Genomic DNA, 16912 nt, shown 5'->3' with positions numbered 1-16912 from the left:
ATCCACTGAAACAGCGCCCCCTTCTATCCTCAGTAACAGCGCCCCCATCTATCCTCAGTAACAGCGCCCCCTATGTATCCTCAGTAACAGCGCCCCCATCTATCCTCAGTAACAGCGCCCCCATCTATCCACAGTAACAGCGCCCCCATCTATCCACAGTAACAGCGCCCCCATCAATTCTCAGTAACAGCGCCCCCTATGTATCCTCAGTAACAGCGCCCCCATCTATCCTCAGTAACAGCGCCCCCATCTATCCTCAGTAACAGCGCCCCCATCTATCCACAGTAACAGCGCCCCCATCAATCCTCAGTAACAGCGCCCCCATCTATCCACAGTAACAGCGCCCCCATCTATCCTCAGTAACAGCGCCCCCATCTATCCACAGTAACAGCGCCCCTATGTATCCACTGAAACAGCGCCCCCATCTATCCACAGTAACAGCGCCCCCTATGTATCCTCAGTAACAGCGCCCCCATCTATCCACAGTAACAGCGCCCCTATGTATCCACTGAAACAGCGCCCCCATCTATCCTCAGTAACAGCGCCCCCATCAATCCTCAGTAACAGCGCCCCCATCTATCCACAGTAACAGCGCCCCCATCTATCCTCAGTAACAGCGCCCCCATCTATCCACAGTAACAGCGCCCCCATCTATCCTCAGTAACAGCGCCCCCATCTATCCTCAGTAACAGCGCCCCCATCTATCCACAGTAACAGCGCCCCCATCAATCCTCAGTAACAGCGCCCCCATCTATCCACAGTAACAGCGCCCCCATCTATCCTCAGTAACAGCGCCCCCATCTATCCACAGTAACAGCGCCCCTATGTATCCACTGAAACAGCGCCCCCATCTATCCACAGTAACAGCGCCCCCTATGTATCCTCAGTAACAGCGCCCCCATCTATCCACAGTAACAGCGCCCCTATGTATCCACTGAAACAGCGCCCCCATCTATCCTCAGTAACAGCGCCCCCATCAATCCTCAGTAACAGCGCCCCCATCTATCCACAGTAACAGCGCCCCCATCTATCCTCAGTAACAGCGCCCCCATCTATCCACAGTAACAGCGCCCCCATCTATCCTCAGTAACAGCGCCCCCATCTATCCTCAGTAACAGCGCCCCCATCTATCCTCAGTAACAGCGCCCCATCTATCCTCAGTAACAGCACCCCCATCTATCCTCAGTAACAGCGCCCCCATGTATCCTCAGTAACAGCGCCCCCATGTATCCTCAGTAACAGCGCCCCCATCTATCCTCAGTAACAGCGCCCCCTTCTATCCTCAGTAACAGCGCCCCCATCTATCCTCAGTAACAGCGCCCCCATCTATCCTCAGTAACAGCGCCCCCTATGTATCCTCAGTAACAGCGCCCCCATCTATCCTCAGTAACAGCGCCCCCATCTATCCACAGTAACAGCGCCCCCATCTATCCACAGTAACAGCGCCCCCATCAATTCTCAGTAACAGCGCCCCCTATGTATCCTCAGTAACAGCGCCCCCATCTATCCTCAGTAACAGCGCCCCCATCTATCCTCAGTAACAGCGCCCCCATCTATCCACAGTAACAGCGCCCCCATCAATCCTCAGTAACAGCGCCCCCTATGTATCCTCAGTAACAGCGCCCCCATCTATCCTCAGTAACAGCGCCCCCATCTATCCACAGTAACAGCGCCCCTATGTATCCACTGAAACAGCGCCCCCATCTATCCACAGTAACAGCGCCCCCTATGTATCCTCAGTAACAGCGCCCCCATCTATCCACAGTAACAGCGCCCCTATGTATCCACTGAAACAGCGCCCCCATCTATCCTCAGTAACAGCGCCCCCATCAATCCTCAGTAACAGCGCCCCCATCTATCCACAGTAACAGCGCCCCCATCTATCCTCAGTAACAGCGCCCCCATCTATCCACAGTAACAGCGCCCCCATCTATCCTCAGTAACAGCGCCCCCATCTATCCTCAGTAACAGCGCCCCCATCTATCCTCAGTAACAGCGCCCCATCTATCCTCAGTAACAGCACCCCCATCTATCCTCAGTAACAGCGCCCCCATGTATCCTCAGTAACAGCGCCCCCATGTATCCTCAGTAACAGCGCCCCCATCTATCCTCAGTAACAGCGCCCCCTTCTATCCTCAGTAACAGCGCCCCCATCTATCCTCAGTAACAGCGCCCCCATCTATCCTCAGTAACAGCGCCCCCATCTATCCTCAGTAACAGCGCCCCCATCTATCCTCAGTAATATCACCGCCACCCCCATCTCTCCTCGCTCTCTCTCTTCTATTCACTGACCAGTAAATGAGTTTGTTTTGTTATTTGGAAATAAATTATTTGATTGTAATTTTCTTGTCTTGTTTCTTTTTGGATCCTCGTGGGACCGGCCAGATGCCCGGTGTTCTTGTTCTTCTTCGCCTCGCTGCCCCCTGCCTCCCAGGTTAGGAGAGTGTGGGCGGTTACTGGGAGGGGAGACGTCACGTCTCCCCGCCCTGTACCCGCCCACACTCTCCTAAATCACAAGCCCCGCCTACTTCCTAGCTCTTTAACACTAACCTAGGAGGCGGGGGCAGTGAGGCGAAGAAGAACGAGAACACCGGGCACCGGAGCAGCCATCTCTGCAGGTAAGTAGCTACTAGAGATGATAGCTAGTCTCCCATTAGAATGAATGGACGCAGCTGGCGTGCAGGGGGTTAAGGCTGTGTGCCGGCTGCTTCCATTCATTCCTATGGAACCGCAGCTGAGTATATAGTGTATACTCAGTGTGAAGGCTAAGCAAAGCATTGTGGGAAATAGTCACCGATCTCAATCCCACCTAAAAAGATCGTGTTCGGAATTCCAATTGCGATCGTGAAATTTTCTCGATCGCTGATTGGAGTCCGATCTTTTCCGAACACGATCGCTCAACCCTATGTTCTATGTTTTGTTGTGGCATTATGTAGATGTGGAAGGACCTCTAAGACCACATGGTCCTCTGGAAGGTCCTCGAGTCAGGGTGACAGTAGTGCAGAGTGAGGACATGTAGAGAGGGCCGGGGCTCAGAGATATACGTGGTGGGGCCCCGGTGTATCCCCGTATAACAGTAGTGTCGCCATCGGGATGTCGGTGATACAGAGGTCGGGCCAGGCACAAATCCCACCAACAACCTTCTACTAAAGGTCTCCGCCCATGTTTCTCACGCTTGGACGGTGTCACTAAGGTCACGCCATCATTGGGGTGCAGGTCACGCAGACTGGTCACATGTGTCCCATCGCTGCAATAAGGGGTCCCGAAGGAGGTCCCGGTGGTCCAGTCTGGCCTCATCCCTGGCTGGGGACTATCTATGCTGAGATGTCCTCTATAGGATCTACAAACAAGGGCTCCTACCCCTGGTGGATATGGTGCGGTGCAGAGGCCGGCCTAGGGGGGACCAAGGGCCCAAATGCTGGATATGAGGAGGGGGCCCCAACAATAACATACAGAGTAAGGCCAATGAATGGGGTGAGGTCTGGCCGGGGCAGGTTCTCTTCTGCAGCTCACATTTCAGGCGGTTCCTGTTCTCCTTCTCCGGCCACCTCCTCATTTCGTCCTTTGTACCCCTCCCATCTGTTGTGTTCCTGTCTCTCACAGTGACTCAGCAGTAGCGGCCCATTATATAAGAGGAGGGTATAGAGTGTGAGCAGTCACTACACCCCGGCGGCTACAGGAGGCGACACGAGACAGGCCAGCGGACTCACAAGTAAGGAGACGGCTTCTCATGGACTGATTGTCTGATACTTAGGTTACTTCTTAGACTGTGTTCACATCCCGCAGAGTAACACTGCTGCAAACTCATTCAGGGCAGAACCAGGGAATCCCTGCCGGGCCCTCTATAGCCAGTGGGGCCCCTCAGGATCCATAGTGGTCAGTGCTTAGACTGTCTTTACTCCTTAGCGCCCCCTCTCCTCCATAGTCTGAGTCTGGTACTGCAGTGTAAGGGAAGTCACATACATTAGACCCCATAGACACGGCCGAGTACTCATGTAATGTGGGGCTGAGATTGCAGCGGAGTGCCCTCGGATGAGACTTGGGGTAACATCAGAACCTTCCAGGGTGTACTCACCTCTCCATGATGTACTGACCTCTCCAGGGTGTACTCACCTCTCCATGATGTACTCACCTCTCTATGATGTACTCACCTATCCATGATGTACTCACCTCTCTATGATGTACTCACCTATCCATGATGTACTGACCTCTCCGGGGTGTACTCACCTCTCCATGATGTACTCACCTCTCTATGATGTACTCACCTATCCATGATGTACTGACCTCTCCGGGGTGTACTCACCTCTCCAGGGTGTACTGACCTCTCCATGATGTACTCACCTATCCATGATGTACTCACCTATCCATGATGTACTCATCTCTCCGGGGTGTACTCACCTCTCCATGATGTACTCACCTCTCCAGTGTGTACGCACCTCTCCATGATGTACTCACCTATCCATGATGTACTCATCTCTCCGGGGTGTACTCACCTCTCCATGATGTACTCACCTCTCCAGTGTGTACGCACCTCTCCATGATGTACTCACCTCTCTATGATGTACTCACCTATCCATGATGTACTCATCTCTCCGGGGTGTACTCACCTCTCCATGATGTACTGACCTCTCCGGGGTGTACTCACCTCTCCATGATGTACTCACCTCTCTATGATGTACTCACCTATCCATGATGTACTCATCTCTCCGGGGTGTACTCACCTATCCATGATGTACTGACCTCTCCGGGGTGTACTCACCTCTCCAGGGTGTACTGACCTCTCCATGATGTACTCACCTATCCATGATGTACTCACCTATCCATGATGTACTCATCTCTCCGGGGTGTACTCACCTATCCATGATGTACTCACCTCTCCAGTGTGTACGCACCTCTCCATGATGTACTCACCTCTCTATGATGTACTCACCTATCCATGATGTACTCACCTCTCCAGTGTGTACTCACCTCTCCATGATGTACTCACCTCTCCAGGGTGTACTGACCTCTCCAGGGTGTACTCACCTCTCCAGGGTGTACTCACCTCTCCATGATGTACTCACCTCTCCAGTGTGTACTCACCTCTCCATGATGTACTCACCTCTCCAGGGTGTACTGACCTCTCCAGGGTGTACTCACCTCTCCAGGGTGTACTCACCTCTCCATGATGTACTCACCTCTCCAGGGTGTACTCACCTCTCCATGATGTACTCACCTCTCTATGATGTACTCACCTATCCATGATGTACTCATCTCTCCGGGGTGTACTCACCTATCCATGATGTACTGACCTCTCCAGGGTGTACTGACCTCTCCATGATGTACTCACCTCTCCAGTGTGTACGCACCTCTCCATGATGTACTCACCTCTCCAGTGTGTACGCACCTCTCCATGATGTACTCACCTCTCCAGGGCTTCTGATCACGGTTCTCAGTATTAATTCGCCCTGAGGATTTCCCAGTGTATTCCCCTAGAGGCGGACAGGGCTGTGATGTGTATTGACCCCTTTCCTGGGAGTCCTTCTCCTGTGTTACCCATTATACTGTAGGGGGCGCAGCAGAGGATTCCCATGGGGGGTAACCAGGCAGAATGATCCGAAATCCATCGGCTATAGGTCATAATACATAGGTGATGTGGGAACATAAAGGGGCGTGACCGGTATATTAAGTGTCCATGTCACATGTCTCTACAAGGGGTGTGGCTCTAATGACAGGGGGTGTGGTGCTAGTGAAAGTGGGTGTGGCTGCAGCACAGTTCACGCACCCTCTCCTGGTTGACGCCTCTGATCAGTTACTAAGTAGGTTATAGGGCAGACTCCTCCTTTATCAGTGTTGTCTTCATCCCATAGGGCCCCATAGCAAGGACATGGTGCCCCCGTCTGGTGATGGTTAGTACTACACCCTTTAGCACCGGAGGCCGGAGAGTTGGGGGTTTATTTGCCGCTATCTGCACTTTATGATATTTCAGTTTACTATAGAGGGGGCTCTCAGCACCCAGTAAGGGCCCCCCTCTCTCCGGGGCCCTCTTGTGGCTGGATATAGTATATACACCGAAGGACAAGAAATTTGTTTTTTAACCTTCTCTTTTTGTTCTTTTGTAGTGAGTGGATATGTGATAACCTATTTCCCACTAAGGGGTAAGTAAGTGAACCTGATGTAACTCCTCCATACATCTCTATATGTTGTCAGTAGGGGGAGGGGAGCATACCCATACCAAAAATAAGCTATAATCTGGTCACTATACATATAAGCAGGACGTCATACAATGCCATTAACATCAGAGATGACCCATGTGAACGCAGCCTTAGCACTGATCAGTTTAATATTCTCGTATTGTATTACTAGGTATGTGATTTCCCCTAGAAACAGCGCCACACATACACATAGGCTGAGTCTGGTATTGCAATATTTGAAACCGAACTGCAGGGCCAAACACAGACCAGGGAGAAAAAAGAAAAGATCCATTTATAACCCGAGACATCCCAATTATTATTCATGTTTATCTATAGGTAGAGCTGAAAACATACGTCTGCTCCTCGGGGACCAGGGGGCGACATGGGAAGAAGAGGAGGTGCAAATGCAGGACTGGAAATCAGGAAACCTGAAGAAAGAGGCAGTAAGTTCCATTGTTCATATATTATACAGTCACCACTAGGGGGAGCTCACTATATACAGATTATACAGTCACCACTAGGGGGAGCTCACTATATACAGATTATACAGTCACCACTAGGGGGAGCTCACTATATACAGATTATACAGTCACCACTAGGGGGAGCTCACTATATACAGATTATACAGTCACCACTAGGGGGAGCTCACTACATACAGATTATACAGTCACCACTAGGGGGAGCTCACTATATACAGATTATACAGTCACCACTAGGAGGAGCTCACTACATACAGATTATACAGTCACCACTAGGAGGAGCTCACTATATACAGATTATACAGTCACCACTAGGGGGAGCTCACTATATACAGATTATACAGTCACCACTAGGGGGAGCTCACTATATACAGATTATACAGTCACCACTAGGAGGAGCTCACTACATACAGATTATACAGTCACCACTAGGAGGAGCTCACTACATACAGATTATACAGTCACCACTAGAGGGAGCTCACTACATACAGATTATACAGTCACCACTAGGAGGAGCTCACTACATACAGATTATACAGTCACCACTAGGAGGAGCTCACTACATACAGATTATACAGTCACCACTAGGGGGAGCTCACTACATACAGATTATACAGTCACCACTAGGAGGAGCTCACTACATACAGATTATACAGTCACCACTAGGGGGAGCTCACTACATACATATTATACAGTCACCACTAGGGGGAGCTCACTACATACATATTATACAGTCACCACTAGGGGGAGCTCACTACATACAGATTATACAGTCACCACTAGGGGGAGCTCACTACATACAGATTATACAGTCACCACTAGGAGGAGCTCACTACATACAGATTATACAGTCACCACTAGGAGGAGCTCACTACATACAGATTATACAGTCACCACTAGAGGGAGCTCACTACATACAGATTATACAGTCACCACTAGGAGGAGCTCACTACATACAGATTATACAGTCACCACTAGGAGGAGCTCACTACATACAGATTATACAGTCACCACTAGGGGGAGCTCACTACATACAGATTATACAGTCACCACTAGGAGGAGCTCACTACATACAGATTATACAGTCACCACTAGAGGGAGCTCACTACATACAGATTATACAGTCACCACTAGAGGGAGCTCACTACATACAGATTATACAGTCACCACTAGGAGGAGCTCACTACATACAGATTATACAGTCACCACTAGAGGGAGCTCACTACATACAGATTATACAGTCACCACTAGGGGGAGCTCACTACATACAGATTATACAGTCACCACTAGGGGGAGCTCACTACATACTGATTATAAAGTCACCACTAGAGCGAGCTCACTTCATACAGATTATACAGTCACCACTAGGGGAAGCTCACTACATAGAGATCATTCAGTCACCACTAGGGGGAGCTCACTACATACAGATTATACAGTCACCACTAGGGGGAGCTCACTACATACAGATTATACAGTCACCACTAGAGGGAGCTCACTACATACAGATTATACAGTCACCACTAGGGGGAGCTCACTACATACAGATTATACAGTCACCACTAGGAGGAGATCACTACATACAGATTATACAGTCACCACTAGGAGGAGCTCACTACATACAGATTATACAGTCAAAACTAGGAGGCGTTCACTATATACAGATTATACAGTCACCACTAGGAGGAGATCACTACATACAGATTATACAGTCACCACTAGGAGGAGCTCACTACATACAGATTATACAGTCAAAACTAGGAGGCGTTCACTATATACAGATTATAAAGTCACCACTAGGGGGCGCTCACTACATACAGATTATACAGTCACCACTAGAGGGAGCTCACTACATACAGATTATACAGTCACCACTAGGGGGAGCTCACTACATACAGATTATACAGTCACCACTAGGAGGAGATCACTACATACAGATTATACAGTCACCACTAGGAGGAGCTCACTACATACAGATTATACAGTCAAAACTAGGAGGCGTTCACTATATACAGATTATAAAGTCACCACTAGGGGGCGCTCACTACATACAGATTATACAGTCACCACTAGAGGGAGCTCACTACATACAGATTATACAGTCACCACTAGGAGGCGTTCACTATATACAGATTATAAAGTCACCACTAGGGGGCGCTCACTACATACAGATTATACAGTCACCACTAGGGGGAGCTCACTACATACAGATTATACAGTCACCACTAGGGGGCGCTCACTACATACAGATTATACAGTCACCACTAGAGGGAGCTCACTACATACAGATTATACGGTCACCACTAGGGGGAGCTCACTACATACAGATTATACAGTCACCACTAGGGGGAACTCACTACATACAGATTATACAGTCACCACTAGGGGGAGCTCACTACATACTGATTATACAGTCACCACTAGAGGGAGCTCACTACATACAGATTATACAGTCACCACTAGGGGGAGCTCACTACATACAGATTATACAGTCACCACTAGAGGGAGCTCACTACATACAGATCATACAGTCACCACTAGAAGGAGCTCACTACATAGAGATTATACAGTCAACACTAGAAGGAGCTCACTACATACAGATTATACAGTCACCACTAGGGGGAGCTCATTACATACAGATTATACAGTCACCACTAGGAGGAGCTCACTACATACAGATTATACAGTCACCACTAGGGGGCGCTCACTACATACAGATTATACAGTCACCACTAGGAGGAGCTCACTACATACAGATTATACAGTCACCACTAGAGGGAGCTTACTACATACAGATTATACAGTCACCACTAGGGGGAGCTCACTACATACAGATTATACAGTCACCACTAGAGGGAGCTCACTACATACAGATTATACAGTCACCACTAGGGGGAGCTCACTACATACAGATTATACAGTCACCACTAGAGGGAGCTCACTACATACAGATTATACAGTCACCACTAGGAGGCGTTCACTATATACAGATTATAAAGTCACCACTAGGGGGCGCTCACTACATACAGATTATACAGTCACCACTAGGGGGAGCTCACTACATACAGATTATACAGTCACCACTAGGGGGCGCTCACTACATACAGATTATACAGTCACCACTAGAGGGAGCTCACTACATACAGATTATACGGTCACCACTAGGGGGAGCTCACTACATACAGATTATACAGTCACCACTAGGGGGAACTCACTACATACTGATTATACAGTCACCACTAGAGGGAGCTCACTACATACAGATTATACAGTCACCACTAGGGGGAGCTCACTACATACAGATTATACAGTCACCACTAGAGGGAGCTCACTACATACAGATCATACAGTCACCACTAGAAGGAGCTCACTACATAGAGATTATACAGTCAACACTAGAAGGAGCTCACTACATACAGATTATACAGTCACCACTAGGGGGAGCTCATTACATACAGATTATACAGTCACCACTAGGAGGAGCTCACTACATACAGATTATACAGTCACCACTAGGGGGCGCTCACTACATACAGATTATACAGTCACCACTAGGAGGAGCTCACTACATACAGATTATACAGTCACCACTAGGAGGAGCTCACTACATACAGATTATACAGTCACCACTAGGGGGCGCTCACTACATACAGATCATACAGTCACCACTAGGGGGAGCTCACTACATACAGATTATACAGTCACCACTAGGGGGAGCTCACTACATACTGATTATACAGTCACCACTAGAGGGAGCTCACTACATACAGATTATACAGTCACCACTAGGGGGAGCTCGCTACATACAGATCATACAGTCACCACTAGAGGGAGCTCACTACATACAGATTATACAGTCACCACTAGGAGGAGCTCACTACATACAGATTATACAGTCACCACTAGGAGGAGCTCACTACATACAGATTATACAGTCACCACTAGGGGGAGCTCACTACATACAGATTATACAGTCAACACTAGAGGGAGCTCACTACATACAGATTATACAGTCACCACTAGAGGGAGCTCACTACATACAGATTATACAGTCACCACTAGGAGGAGCTCACTACATACAGATTATACAGTCACCACTAGGGGGCGCTCACTACATACAGATTATACAGTCACCACTAGGAGGAGCTCACTACATACAGATTATACAGTCACCACTAGGGGGAGCTCACTACATACAGATTATACAGTCAACACTAGAGGGAGCTCACTACATACAGATTATACAGTCACCACTAGAGGGAGCTCACTACATACAGATTATACAGTCACCACTAGGAGGAGCTCACTACATACAGATTATACAGTCACCACTAGGGGGCGCTCACTACATACAGATTATACAGTCACCACTAGAGGGAGCTTACTACATACAGATTATACAGTCACCACTAGGGGGAGCTCACTACATACAGATTATACAGTCACCACTAGGGGGAACTCACTACATACAGATTATACAGTCACCACTAGGGGGAGCTCACTACATACTGATTATACAGTCACCACTAGAGGGAGCTCACTACATACAGATTATACAGTCACCACTAGGGGGAGCTCACTACATACAGATTATACAGTCACCACTAGAGGGAGCTCACTACATACAGATCATACAGTCACCACTAGAAGGAGCTCACTACATAGAGATTATACAGTCAACACTAGAAGGAGCTCACTACATACAGATTATACAGTCACCACTAGGGGGAGCTCATTACATACAGATTATACAGTCACCACTAGGAGGAGCTCACTACATACAGATTATACAGTCACCACTAGGGGGCGCTCACTACATACAGATTATACAGTCACCACTAGGAGGAGCTCACTACATACAGATTATACAGTCACCACTAGGAGGAGCTCACTACATACAGATTATACAGTCACCACTAGGGGGCGCTCACTACATACAGATCATACAGTCACCACTAGGGGGAGCTCACTACATACAGATTATACAGTCACCACTAGGGGGAGCTCACTACATACTGATTATACAGTCACCACTAGAGGGAGCTCACTACATACAGATTATACAGTCACCACTAGGGGGAGCTCGCTACATACAGATCATACAGTCACCACTAGAGGGAGCTCACTACATACAGATTATACAGTCACCACTAGGAGGCGCTCACTACATACAGATTATACAGTCACCACTAGGGGGAGCTCACTACATACTGATTATACAGTCACCACTAGAGGGAGCTCACTACATACAGATCATACAGTCACCACTAGGGGGAGCTCACTACATACAGATTATACAGTCACCACTAGGAGGAGCTCACTACATACAGATTATACAGTCACCACTAGGAGGAGCTCACTACATACAGATTATACAGTCACCACTAGGGGGAGCTCACTACATACAGATTATACAGTCAACACTAGAGGGAGCTCACTACATACAGATTATACAGTCACCACTAGAGGGAGCTCACTACATACAGATTATACAGTCACCACTAGGAGGAGCTCACTACATACAGATTATACAGTCACCACTAGGGGGCGCTCACTACATACAGATTATACAGTCACCACTAGAGGGAGCTTACTACATACAGATTATACAGTCACCACTAGGGGGAGCTCACTACATACAGATTATACAGTCACCACTAGGGGGAGCTCACTACATACAGATTATACAGTCACCACTAGAGGGAGCTCACTACATACAGATTATACAGTCACCACTAGAAGGAGCTCACTATATAGAGATTATACAGTCACCACTAGAAGGAGCTCACTACATACAGATTATACAGTCACCACTAGGGGGAGCTCACTACATACAGATTATACAGTCACCACTAGGGGGAGCTCACTACATACAGATTATACAGTCACCACTAGGAGGAGCTCACTACATACAGATTATACAGTCACCACTAGGAGAAGCTCACTACATACAGATTATAGTCACCACTAGGGGGAGCTCACTACATACAGATTATATAGTCACCACTAGGAGTAGCTCACTACATACAGATTATAGTCACCACTAGGGGGAGTTCACTACATACAGATTATACAGTCACCACTAGGGGGAGTTCACTACATACAGATTATACAGTCACCACTAGGAGAAGCTCACTACATACAGATTATACAGTCACCACTAGGAGCTCACTACATACAGATTATACAGTCACCACTAGGAGGAGCTCACTACATACAGATTATACAGTCACCACTAGGGGGAGCTCACTACATACAGATTATACAGTCACCCCTAGGGGGAGCTCACTATATACAGATTATACAGTCACCACTAGGAGGAGCTCACTATATACAGATTATACAGTCACCACTAGGGGGAGCTAACTACATACAGATTATACAGTCACCACTAGGGGGAGCTCAGTATATACAGATTATACAGTCAACACTAGGGGGAGCTCACTACATACAGATTATACAGTCACTACTAGGGGGAGCTCACTACATACAGATTATACAGTCACCACTAGGGGGAGCTCACTACATACAGATTATACAGTCACCATTAGGGGGAGCTCACTGCATACAGATTATACAGTCACCACTAGGGGGAGCTCACTACATACAGATTATACAGTTACCACTAGGGGGAGCTCACTATATACAGATTATACAGTCACCACTAGGGGGAGCTCACTACATACAGATTATACAGTCACCACTAGGGGGAGCTCAGTATATACAGATTATACAGTCACCACTAGGGGGAGCTCACTACATACAGATTATACAGTCACTACTAGGGGGAGCTCACTACATACAGATTATACAGTCACCACTAGGGGGAGCTCACTACATACAGATTATACAGTCACCATTAGGGGGAGCTCACTGCATACAGATTATACAGTCACCACTAGGGGGAGCTCACTACATACAGATTATACAGTTACCACTAGGGGGAGCTCACTACATACAGATTATACAGTCACCACTAGGAGGAGCTCACTACATACAGATTATACAGTCACCACTAGGAGGAGCTCACTACATACAGATTATACAGTCACCACTAGGGGGAGGTCACTACATACACATTAAACAGTCACCACTAGGGGGAGCTCACTACATACAGATTATACAGTCACCACTAGGGGGAGCTCACTACATACAGATTATACAGTCACCACTAGGGGGAGCTCACTACATACAGATTATACAGTCACCACTAGGAGGAGCTCACTACATACAGATTATACAGTCACCACTAGAGGGAGCTCACTACATACAGATTATACAGTCACCACTAGGAGGAGCTCACTACATACAGATTATACAGTCACCACTAGGAGGAGCTCACTACATACAGATTATACAGTCACCACTAGAGGGAGCTCACTACATACAGATTATACAGTCACCACTAGGGGGAGCTCACTACATACAGATTATACAGTCACCACTAGGGGAGCTCACTACATACAGATTATACAGTCACCACTAGAGGGAGCTTACTACATACAGATTATACAGTCACCACTAGGGGGAGCTCACTACATACAGATTATACAGTCACCACTAGGAGGAGCTCACTACATACAGATTATACAGTCACCACTAGGGGGAGCTCACTACATACAGATTATACAGTCACCACTAGAGGGAGCTTACTACATACAGATTATACAGTCACCACTAGGGGGAGCTCACTACGTACAGATTATACAGTCACCACTAGGAGGAGCTCACTACACACAGATTATACAGTCACCACTAGGAGGAGCTCACTACATACAGATTATACAGTCACCACTAGGAGGAGCTCACTACACACAGATTATACAGTCACCACTAGGAGGAGCTCACTACATACAGATTATACAGTCACCACTAGGGGGAGGTCACTACATACACATTATACAGTCACCACTAGGGGGAGCTCACTACATACAGATTATACAGTCACCACTAGGAGGAGCTCACTACATACAGATTATACAGTCACCACTAGGGGGAGCTCACTACATACAGATTATACAGTCACCACTAGGGGGAGCTCACTACATACAGATTATACAGTCACCACTAGAGGGAGCTCACTACATACAGATTATACAGTCACCACTAGGAGGAGCTCACTACATACAGATTATACAGTCACCACTAGGAGGAGCTCACTACATACAGATTATACAGTCACCACTAGAGGGAGCTCACTACATACAGATTATACAGTCACCACTAGGGGGAGCTCACTACATACAGATTATACAGTCACCACTAGGGGGAGCTCACTACATACAGATTATACAGTCACCACTAGGGGGAGCTCACTACATACAGATTATACAGTCACCACTAGAGGGAGCTTACTACATACAGATTATACAGTCACCACTAGGGGGAGCTCACTACATACAGATTATACAGTCACCACTAGGGGGAGCTCACTACATACAGATTATACAGTCACCACTAGAGGGAGCTTACTACATACAGATTATACAGTCACCACTAGGGGGAGCTCACTACGTACAGATTATACAGTCACCACTAGGAGGAGCTCACTACACACAGATTATACAGTCACCACTAGGAGGAGCTCACTACATACAGATTATACAGTCACCACTAGGAGGAGCTCACTACATACAGATTATACAGTCACCACTAGGAGGAGCTCACTACATACAGATTATACAGCCACCACTAGGGGGAGCTCACTACATACAGATTATACAGTCACCACTAGGAGGAGCTCACTACATACAGATTATACAGTCACCACTAGGAGGAGCTCAATACATACAGATTATACAGTCACCACTAGGGGGAGCTCACTACATACAGATTATACAGTCACCACTGGGAGGCGCTCACTACATACAGATTATACAGTCACCACTAGGAGGCGCTCACTACATACAGATTATACAGTCACCACTAGGGGGAGCTCACTACATACAGATTATACAGCCACCACTAGGGGGAGCTCTTTTATCCTTTGGCTCAGTCTTTGGGGTGTCTTGCAGGTTTTTGGTCAGCTGCCAAAGTTTAAAGATGGAGACTTTGTTCTGTACCAGAGTAACAGCATTCTGCGCTACCTTGGCCGTAAATATGGTGAGTGTCTGTAGATCTCTGATAAAGTATTAGGGCAGGTTCACATTACCAGTATATAGTGACTGATGCAGACGGCGCCCCCTGTGTCTGGTCTCTATATTCAGTCTCAGACCTCTCACCTTTGCCAGATTCAGTGGGACAGTCCTGGATTCCGGGTCCTGTCCCGCTGTCCCGTTTGGTATGTCATCTGCGTCTGCCCCCTACATCACTATTCCTCCCCTCTATGCTCCTGGAGTATCAGGCGCGATGTGATGATGTCACACGTTACATCACTCATATAAAGGGGGGTCATCTAATGTTAGGGTGACTATTGGGGTATTATAGTGTTTGGGGGCACAAAGAGATATGGATGGGCAGAGTCAAAATAGTAATGTGGGGCTAAATCTGCGGCTGCGCGCCCACCCATCCTGTCCCTCTTCTCTCCTGATATCCCGGGGACACTTCTGTCATGTCTGTCACTTTCCTGAGGGAATAGGATCTTGTTCACACAGGACTTTGTCAGAAGACGCGTCCGTGATATTTTTTACATTAGAGTCAATAAGAATGGACGGGGTGGAGGTCGCTCTGCTCCCGATAATGTACATTACTCTCATGATGGATAAGAGCAACGGACTGTGACAATATTAGTGTGAACATCCCTTTAAAAGTCTGAAATGATGATGAAATATTACATTGTTATTATGTGTCCTGATATTCACCCGCTATATATGTCATCCTGCCAGATATTGCCGGGGGCAGCAACCAGGAGAGCGCGCTCATTGACATGGTGAACGATGGAGTGGAGGACCTGAGGCTAAAGTTTGCCCGAGCCATCTTCTATGAGCCTGTACGTATAGACAAAGAAGTATACAACTATATACAGATAGATACCAGCATATCCCCCCAGCCCTGCAGATAGATAGGTTACTGTCACCAGAACCAGCATATCACCCCAGCCCTGCAGATAGATAGGTTACTGTCACCAGAACCAGCATATCACCCCAGCCCTGCAGATAGATAGGTTACTGTCACCAGAACCAGCATATCACCCCAGCCCTGCAGATAGATAGGTTACTGTCACCAGAACCAGCATATCACCCCAGTCCTGCAGATAGATAGGTTACTGTCACCAGAACCAGCATATCACCCCAGCCCTGCAGATAGATAGGTTACTGTCACCAG

General features: G+C 47.7%; 1 protein-coding gene across 2 annotated transcripts in view; it reads left to right on the top strand.

Annotated features, from left to right (window-relative positions):
* Window positions 1–3628: 3628 nt before the first annotated feature.
* Window positions 3629–16912, top strand: part of LOC142182838 (glutathione S-transferase P 1-like) — a 30468-nt gene continuing 17184 nt past the window's right edge. Inside the window, exons 1-5 of one of the 2 annotated variants that reach the window (XM_075257601.1) lie at window positions 3629–3712; window positions 6102–6137; window positions 6510–6616; window positions 15664–15751; window positions 16474–16577. In XM_075257601.1, coding sequence (XP_075113702.1) covers window position 3712; window positions 6102–6137; window positions 6510–6616; window positions 15664–15751; window positions 16474–16577 — 336 coding nt within the window. In that variant the 5' untranslated portion in view covers window positions 3629–3711. Of the gene's footprint in view, window positions 3713–5751; window positions 5799–6101; window positions 6138–6509; window positions 6617–15663; window positions 15752–16473; window positions 16578–16912 lie in introns of those variants that run through there. The other variant, XM_075257602.1, reaches the window with a different exon arrangement.

This window comes from Leptodactylus fuscus, chromosome 10 (genome assembly GCF_031893055.1).
Source record: "Leptodactylus fuscus isolate aLepFus1 chromosome 10, aLepFus1.hap2, whole genome shotgun sequence".
Classification (NCBI taxonomy): domain Eukaryota; kingdom Metazoa; phylum Chordata; class Amphibia; order Anura; family Leptodactylidae; genus Leptodactylus; species Leptodactylus fuscus.
The sequence above is the reverse complement of the archived record's forward strand: the minus strand, read 5'-3'. Positions and strand labels throughout refer to the sequence as shown.